The sequence below is a fragment of the Porites lutea genome, chromosome 9 (assembly GCF_958299795.1).
Source record: "Porites lutea chromosome 9, jaPorLute2.1, whole genome shotgun sequence".
NCBI lineage: Eukaryota > Metazoa > Cnidaria > Anthozoa > Scleractinia > Poritidae > Porites > Porites lutea.
The window spans coordinates 23,961,266-23,970,946 of NC_133209.1; the positions used below are offsets into that span (position 1 = coordinate 23,961,266).

A 9,681-nucleotide genomic window follows, 5' to 3' on the forward strand; every position below is an offset into this window, starting at 1 on the left:
AATTTTAAAACTTCATTCACCCTCGCGGTCCTTCCTTTAAGACGGATTAAGAAGACAAATGTACAAAGCCTGCATTGATCGTTCGGATTCATTGAGATTTCACCATTAACGCCGTCCAAGCGCTCCAAAATACAAAAAAAAAATATTTTAGTTACAGAAACGCGTCCTCTAAAGTTCATTTCCGCTCCACGGAAGGCCAAACATTTTATTGGTCAATTATGACAGTTGATGACAGCATCAAATGTCGGTTCGTGAACTCAGGCGTGACAGACCAAGTGGGTGGTTTTCAAAATCCCGGGGTTTGTCTGCAAGCGTTTCCTTCCTTTCTTCCCCACCCCCTCCCCGCTCTTTTACTTGCGCCACTTTTCTCGCGGTCTTTGACTCTCGTTCCTCGTTCTTTACTCCTAAACCGTACAGAAACGCTTGCTACGCAGGCTATAATTTATGTCATCTAGATACAGAGGGAAAGATCAAAACCCTTCGACTAGATACCCTGGCATCTTTGTCGCTGAACGTAGAAGTTACTGGGTCCAAACCAAGGAAGGACACTTTTGCCCTAGCACTAGACAAGTACATCTGCACCCACCGATCCAAGAGCTGCAAATACTGTCGTGATAGGTGTTGAACATTGTTAATGCAATTACTTAAAGGCGTTAACAGTCACCCTATTACGCATAGTGAATGTTGAGTTTTAAGGGATAAAAAGCAAAGAAAATGTGTTCAGATTTCTTGTTGAATTTGACTGGCGTTCATGAACAATGACAACAGTGTTGAGCTATAACAGCGCCTTTTTACCGTTATAAGTTTTCAAAATTCCTTTGTTCGATCAGCTTTCACCAGGCTTGGGAGGGTGAGTTTTTTTTTGTGAAATACGCTTTTCTGTAATTTTCACCCATCCACAAAAGGAAGCCAGGATTAGATGAAGTGATGCAATCTGAGAGAATATCTATTATTTAACCAACTTTAGTTTTAAGTGCAATTAGAAGTATATGCAAATGAAAGAGCTCCAAACAGATTTTTGGAATATAAAAATGCCACACTTAACCATCCTCTTGTGTGAACTGTTGGACCGGAAGTGACAATGTGAGCATCTCCAGAGGTGCATATTCATATTTTGCCAATTTTAGCGTTCAGGTGGAATTAGAAAGTAAAAGTGCTACAGACAGTATTATTTAGGGTAAGTTATTGGAAAGTTTTTGGTTAATATACTCGATATAAGCTTAATTATAAGGGAAAAAAGACTAGACCGGAAGTGGCTGTATTAGCATCTTCAAAGCGAGGCCGCACAGTGAAAAAGCCGTAGCCTTAGTATTTTCTCCTTGTTTTTTACATACCTAGGGCTAAACGTTCTGCTCATGTCGGAATTGTGTTATTTCAAAAGTGGGCACTCAAGTAAATCCGACTTAAATTTGGGTTATTTTCAGTTTCACTAAAAATGCCTTTAAGAGCATTAACTTAACAATTATTTCACAAACAGCAGAAATATTTATTTGATCCATATGTTTTGCTATAAAACCCTTAAGGATAGAGATAATAAAAAGTGAGTTTATATTTGGCTTAGAGGGGTCAGCCTGGGGTGGGGGAGGGGGGGGGGGGCTGGGCGCAGGTGGAATTGACTGATGCATTAATTTCGAATCGTGCAACATCAGTGAAAGTAACAAGAAAATAAAGTGTGGAAGTTCACACGGTTTTTCCCAATTGATAAAGTGCACAAATGTCAGGGCACCAGTACTTCTCACCATGAAACTTGTCATCGATCAAAGTCTGAATTGACCTTACAAAAAAATCAAGCGGAACAGATGGTGATCTGCTTCCCCAGGAGGACTCCCATACAAAAGTGACGTGGGTGCTCGTCGTTTGCAGATTTTGATCTCACTTCGGTTGTTTGGGACGGAAAGTAACTAAATATGCTCATTCAGGTATCGCTTAGGGCTATACATAAAGAAATTTGCAAAAAAAAAAAAACAAACAAACAAAACAAAAAAAACGCTGTGACGCTGACCTCACAGACATCTCCTTTAGGGGTCTGTTTGACCCACAGCCACATTGGCCTCCCTTAGGGGTTTGAATTAATTTTCCGACGAGCAACCCCTTCACTTTTATGTGGGAGTCCTCCCGGGGATTACCCACAACTATCGGCATATAAACTCGGACGATTTTGGCGGCCACCTCGTTCTTCGCATAGAGGACTAAGAAAGGAATATTTAGGGCCAAGGACAGGCATGTAATTGGTTTGGAGATTGTTTAAGATCGTATACCATATATTTTAAAGGATGGGATCACGTACGTATAAAATCGTAAAATCATTTCTAATATCCTTATCACTAGCTCCTTTATCTGTGATAAGATAACGACAAAAGGGCTAATGGGTATTGTCGTAATCGTAATTTCAAGTTCAGACAATGATAAACTCAGTAGTCCACTCGATTTTTTTGGTTTAGAAATATGCGGGAAGTGAAGATCCAAACATAATGAAGTTATGGCGAAAAGTAGGAAGTGGCTTTAAGTCAAATATCCTGATAATAATCACTGTTGCACTATGACATAAAGTTACACAGTCAGCTGATGCACTTGCACATTTGATATCATTTATGAGCTGAAGGATATGAATATCACAAGATACACGCGTGAAACAGAAACTGATAAGCGCATCCTTTGCATATCTAAACCTTGTGGAGTCGAAGTTAAATTGTCAAAATCGGTTCAAACTTTAGGCATATTTACTGAGAGCACTCATGACAATTGTTTGGTACCATGGAGAATTCACCGACAGAATTTTCTATTGAAGCCCAACGTGGACAAAAACCTCTGAAATCGAACAATCAGTAGAGGTGAGAACTGACGCGAAGTCTGAATCCGGCATTCTCGAACGTTTCCCCAGCATGACATTTCTCCAGGTAGAGACCCCTACACTGTTTTTAAGTCTTTTCTCGTCTCACGTCTTGTTAGCGATTATTACCCTGTTCTTACAGACGCTTTTATTCTACCACTTTAATGATGTAAAAATAAATACATCTGAACAACAGCTGAAGGATCTAGGATCACATTTTTAAAAATCGGCCTTTGGACCCTCCGTGGGGATCCAAATTCATATTGATATCGATTTTACTAAATTAGACGACACCGCGTTTATCATTTCGTTTTTGTGACTGCGGTGCAGCGCTCATTTGATACACCAACCTACCGCGGACAATGTTGTTGAGCCACTCAGAGAGGATCTTATTGCTTTTATATCTCAGCATACCGAGATGCTATGACAAAGAATATAAAGACTCAAATACTTCAGTAGTCTACCACGTTGAAATTTAACCCCCTTTGGTGGATTCCCTTTGGATTCCCTCGCAAAAAAGTGGATTCCCTTAATTAATAGGCATATGGGTCTAGTCTATGACGTCATGAGCTTTCGTCTTTCATTTACCCTCTTCCACCTATTGTTATAACCTAGGGAAAAAGAAGTGCCTTCCTCCAAACTAATTAAGTGCCTAGTCACTGCCTTCCTCCATATTAATTAAGTGCCTAGTCAGTGTCTTCCTGCATACTAATTCGGTATAGGTTTACTAATGAGCGTCACTCTACTACAATAGGAACAACAAGCTTGCCTAGACTTGCCCGGGCTCTTTTAACCCTGATTGGATAGTAAACAATCTATTATGTGTTCAAAATAAAAGCGCGCTCTCCGTTCAGCATTTTAATCTTGCAATCGCTTTGCTAAGGAAACAAGTTCGCTTGCCTAACTAAAAATTCGGTTATAAACAAAACTCAGACGCAAAACGGGGCTCAAACTCTTTATTTAAATCTATTGCAAACAGTGCCCTCTCTATAAAATTACTTTATCTTGATGTCTTGTTACACGCTCTGTTAACCGGTAGTAATTTGCATCTGACTCATGCCTCTTTTGTGTTCTCGTAAATGAAACAATCATGCTTAAGTCCTCTAACAAAAAGATAAGGTACCTTTTCATACACAATTGTTAGGTCTATTGAAAAATAAAATACTCCACTGCAAAGTGCATCGACAACCGTTTAATTAATTTGTTATTGGTCTTTTCTAGGAAAGATCTTACGCTGGGATCGCCCTTGTGTAAATGAATCCATTTCGATTTTCCATTGCAATAGTGTCTTATTTTCACAGGCCAGTAATTTCCATACGAGTACGATACGGATCATAAAGATGTCTGTACATTTTCGTGATCCCAAAGTCTTTTGGTAGGGTTTGGCATCGGAAATGGCCGTGACCTTTTTACAATTGGCGGGGAAAATTTGACTACAGGAGGCGATTTTACTGCTGATCTAGCTTCGCAGGCAATGTTTTCCTTGTAACTGGTCGTTTTGACTGTTTCGACCGATTTTGCGGGGCTGTTAATAGTCGGATATCGACGGCAAGAGCCGAAAATGTCACTCAAACTTGCTTATCACTCGGCGAGTCTGGGCGATTGTCAACGAAGATATAACCAAACGCTCTTTCCGTTTCTTGAAAATAAGCTGACATGAATCGCGAGCGATTTTTGTCAAACATTCGTTCTGCAATGATACCGATTTGTTTTCGATCGCTAGGACTTCGGAAAAGAGCCATTTACTAAGCATTCCGGCTGATGTCCGTGTTAAATTTTCTCTTTGGAAACATATTTTGTAGCAGCAGTATCACACTATTATTTCTATGCCGGCCTTGGGTAAACAGAAGGGAAACGAGAGGACTATCTGTTGCTTGGGCCATAAGATCATCAAACACCAGCACATTGTTAAACTTCGGGTCAATTTCCCGAAGATCTTCTTTAAACTCTAGAAGGCCACGAAAAAACTGAATTTCCTTTCCAATAGATGACTGCATCACTTTGTAGGTATCCTGCCACTGACTGTAGTACCACCATATTCGCCTCGGTTTCTTGCTCTCGTAAAGAATACGATCCGTTGTGAGAATTTTTTCAACGAAAAATGTTTTACCACACTGAGTGGGGCCCACCACGAGAAGTGAAAATTTATGTCGAAACATAAATTCTGGATATGCCTTGGTTTTCAGGGAAACATCGTCAGTGAATTTGGGCCTCTTGACTAACAATGCTGAGGTTTTTCCGTTTCTTTGACAGCTGCAATAGTTCGTTTTCGTTCTCTACTTCTTTCCTTTTCCGTGTGCAATAATTGTGTAAAACGTCAGGACACTCCTTGAGTTATACCCAGACTTTTCTTAGACCCCGAAAATACTGCTGCTTTTAGCCATTGCTTTCTTTCGTGGCTCTTTAATCGGTGCACTTGACGCAGGTGATCAATCAAAGAGAGTAACTCTGGCTTACAACATACCGGCAATCTCTCTTGAATTTATATGGCATCTTTACCACACGAGAACCTTCAACATACTGAAGGACATGAGTTATTTTCCTGTTTATATAGCTTCGCTAATCAAATTTGATGAGTCATCATTAGTTCTAATCCAATTCTTGTCAATCGTGGTGTAATATTAGGTCGATGTGGGGTCAATGTGGGGTCGATGTGGGGTCGATGTAGGGTTGATGGGGGGTCGATGTAGGGTCGATGTGGGGTCGATGTGAGGTCGATGTAGGGTCGATGTGGGGTCGATGTGGGATCGATGTAGGGTCGATGTAGGGTCGATAGGACGTCGATGAGTAGTCGATATAAGATCGATTATTATTTACGAACGAGAACGCTTAGTAGCCCCTCCTTCACCAATTTTCTATAAAAGAGGCGCTTTGCTCTCTGAAGTTTAGTTTCCTATCAGAACACGTGCGGTTCAAACCAAAGATGACGATCACAGGCTATACCTTATACCTTCAACAAGGTGCTGGAAAACATGAAGACAGCGAAGAAAGCTATTTCTCCCAAGAAAGCGAAGTCTTTAGCCAAGGAACGGAGTCTTCCCAAGAAGATGAAACGGAAAACTTACAGCCTTGGTCACGCATTCTTGGTGAAGCCGAGAAACGCCATGAGACCCAGCTCAACGCATTGATCAATGAGTACGAAGGGGACGGAGATTCAGAAAATGTGGCCCGCGTGAAAGCCGAGAACGCTCTTCTTCCTGTTTACAGAAAAGAGCTAAGAAAAGAGAATCCACAGTAGGTGCGTGCAATGAAAAAAGACCCCACCTTCAAAACAGTGATGGAAACTCAAAAAGAGCTTAAAGACACAGAAGAATTTGATTGGTGGGAATCGACAGAACTAGTGATCGATGAGCGAAAATTCTTACTTAATCGATTGTATAAAAAGCAGCCCATTCCACTAGATGAAGACTAGACATTATTATGAACGTTACAGAATTTTTTATTTCCTGGATCTTTGTATAGTTGCATTTCAATAAAAACTGTAAACAACCAAAATCTAAGTGTGTTTTATTGATGACTTGATCATTAATTCTAGAAAAGAACCAAACGAATGCTCGATAGACCAATAACAAATTAATTAAACGGTTGTCGATGTACTTTGCAGTGGAGTATTTTATTTTTCAACAGACCTAACAATTGTGTATAAAATGGTACCTTATCTTTTTGTTGAGGACTTAAGCATAATTGTTTAACTTAGATGAACACAAAAGAGGCATGAGTCAGATGCAAATTACTACCGGTTAACAGAGCGTGTAACAAGACATCAAGATGAAGTAATTTTATAGAGAGAGCACTGTTTGCAATAGATTGAAATAAAGAGTTTGAGCCCCATTTTGTGTCTGAGTTTTGTTTATAACCGAATTTTTAGTTAGGCAAGCGAACTTGTTTCCTTAGCAGAGCGATTGCAATAATAAAATGCTGAACGGAGAGCGCGCTTTTATTTTGAACACATAATAGATTGTTTACTATCCAATCAGGGTTAAAAGAGCCCGGGCAAGTCTAGGCAAGCTTGTTGTTCCTATTGTAGTAGAGTGACGCTCATTAGTAAACCTATACCGAATTAGTATGCAGGAAGACACTGACTAGGCACGTAATTAATATGGAGGAAGGCAGTGACTAGGCACTTAATTAGTATGGAGGAAGGCACTTTTTTTTCCCTAGGTTATAACAATTGGTGACGTCATAGACTAGACTCATATGCCTATTAATTAAGGGAATCCACTTTTTGCGAGGGAATCCAAAGGGGATCCACCAAAGGGAGTTAAATTTCAACATAGTAGACTACTTACTTCACAAATCTTACATGTACGAAAAAAAAATACAAAAACAAAAACAAAAAACGAGCGAGATTACATGCGAGGAAACGAAGATCAGGTACAAATTTCCCTAAAATAGTCAAATATCAATCCCCTAGTCGTTCAAAGCTTAACAACTTGACAGGCTAGCGGTTTTATTTAGTGGTGATATAAACAGGTTACAACCGAACACTGTCAGGCTACTCAGTCACTTCACTCACTGTCCATCACGGAATTGATAGCGTACAGCATTACCAGCATAGCACTAGCACTGTACATAGACAATCAGATTTGTGATCGAAGGCCGGTAGATTTATACATCTAAAAATTTATACAAATGTCAAATTCCTTAAGGTATCCGGACACTAACTTAATTCAATGTACATTTCACAGCTGATTTACTTTTTTTAGGGGCAAACAACAATTTACTTGATAAGAATTTATAAGTACGAGACTTATAGTGGCGTGACGTGATTAGCGGGTTGTTGATTTTACTTCTTTGAACTCCAGTCCATATTTTCTTAATTTTTCTTCAAGGACTACCGTGTACCATCGTCCCATATATAAAGTGTAAAGGTGAATGTGTGAAGGACCTTCTCGCTGCAAAATGTAAATACTTCCACCTGTCACTAGACAGGAGAAACATGGTTCTCGTTAATGTTATCTGTAAAACAAGAATGTTCGTTTAGAACGCGATTGAAGCATGTCGAATAGCCTCTTCCAGGCGTTCAGACTGTGGGGGCGACCCTCTGAAAGAGATGCGAGTAAAAAAAGGTGAGGGGGTAGGGTAGGGAGGAATACGTATTTTTCCCGACCCACTCTACTACCAAAAAAGCCAACTACTGGGAGTCGAACAATGGACGGCCGGCTGGCCGAGACGAGACTATTAATACGAAGGTCAGTGGAAAAGTAAACTTAATCTTCTATAAGCTTAACCTATTTCGATTTTTCTTGTTGAGGAAGTAAAAAAATAAAAATAAAAATAAATAAATAAATAAAAAAAAACAGAAAAATTGTCATTTGTAGGATCATGAAGAATTTTTTTACTATCACAGCAGCCGGTGTCACGCAATGCGAATTCGGCATCAATATGCAAATTTAAGTCGAATCCTTCAATTCTGAATCGCGTTGTGCCACAAGTTTTATTTCATAACTTGACAAAATAGCTCTTAAAGTGCTACTGAAGCCAAAAATAGTCAAGTGAAAAATAGCAATAAATTATTAGTTCAATATCTAATTGAAAAGGAAAATAAGTTTTGACGCTAGGAAAACGTTGTTTTCGGCATTTTTTTCCAACACAAACATGGCCAAATTGCGGCACAAAAGGGGACAAGCAGATCCTTAATTAATTTTGAGTTCCTCGGCTAGGAAATTTGCAGCTGCGACCCTTTCTGTCCTTCAAAAGAGGGCAAACTTGCTCGAGTACAGTCGCATTTGTTAGCGCGTCGAAGTCCGTGTGGTCGAGAACGCAACTTCCTTCTATTCCCTCAAAGGTAAGTTTTGCCATGGCTGCGGCGACCTCCTTGCAACAACGGAACTCCAAGGCATTGGACAAAAGCTCAGTACTGCAGTTTCCACATTCACACCTACAAAATTTAGAAGAATTTAGAAGGGAAACACGTAAGTTACTATAGTTACTTAGTGAAGAACAAACGGTAAACAAACAAACTTAATGCATATAACTATTATTGTTGTATGCATGAAGTTCGTAGAAAACTAAATTCGCTCGGCCTGAAGTGTTATCGTTACATATCTTACTTACCATGTATCAAGGGTTATCTGATTTTCAGATCTAGCCTCTAATATAGCCGGAGTTAAACCGTCTTCGTCTTCTTCTTCCTCGGGCTCTTCATAGTCTTCCGGGGCAATAGGCTCGAAACGATATGGCTCCACGAGGCCGCCAACTACGCCAAAATCGTCCTCAATTTCGCTCTCCACTTCTTCAGAAACACTCCTAGAGCTTGTGTTCGAATCTGAATCGTCTGAAGTAGACATTTTCCAAATGTAGACCGTAAAAAAAACCCAGAAGTTTACAGTGCGAACTCAACAGTTCGACAACAGTGGATTATATCAGCAATGGCAACCTTTCGCTTTGCGACTCAACCATGTGACGTCACTAGTGTGGTTATCCGCTGACTAGTTCGCAGACTCCGTTTTCAGATTTTGTCCCTCTTTGGTACCACACTTCAAGCGCCGATCACGGCGACTTCTTGGACGTAAAGTAGTATTCTTTTTAGTTATTAGTGACCTTCTTGGAATGAAAAAGTATTTTAAGTAAAAAAAAGCCACTTAGAATTTTCGTTTCAGTAGCACTTTAATCTTTATGTAAAACATGTTTTTAGGTCTAGTTTAGGTGCCACTTTTGAGAATTTTGTGATGTTTTTGAGGCATTTATTCCTTGCATTTTGCTTTCTTAATTGGGTTAGTGAAATAAAGACGACCAGTTTTTGCTGATTGGAGAAAGATAATGCCTAAATGGTATTGGAACGTAAGAAGAAGTAATATGCTTCCAAATGAGTGCGAACAGTCTAGGATTTGATGACCCGAAGTACTTTT

At 39.7% G+C, this 9,681-nt stretch overlaps 1 protein-coding gene across 1 annotated transcript; it reads right to left on the minus strand.

The window, feature by feature from the left end:
* Nucleotides 1-8,455: 8,455 nt before the first annotated feature.
* Nucleotides 8,456-9,170, minus strand: LOC140948234 (uncharacterized). Its single transcript, XM_073397456.1, has 2 exons — nt 8,888-9,170; nt 8,456-8,711 (listed from the first exon to the last, which is right to left on the minus strand). Exons 1-2 carry the CDS (start codon nt 9,118-9,120, stop codon nt 8,471-8,473), a joined length of 474 nt encoding a protein of 157 aa, XP_073253557.1. The 5' UTR covers nt 9,121-9,170; the 3' UTR covers nt 8,456-8,470.
* Nucleotides 9,171-9,681: the final 511 nt, after the last annotated feature.

What these genes read in the sequence shown, in the direction of transcription:
- LOC140948234 (XM_073397456.1), bottom strand. Translation starts at nt 9,120, where the DNA reads ATGTCTACTTCAGACGATTCAGATTCGAACACAAGCTCTAGGAGTGTT. An exon ending in CAGATAACCCTTGATACATG is followed by an intron (nt 8,712 to 8,887) that starts GTAAGTAAGATA and finishes TAAATTTTGTAG; the next exon opens with GTGTGAATGTGGAAACTGCA.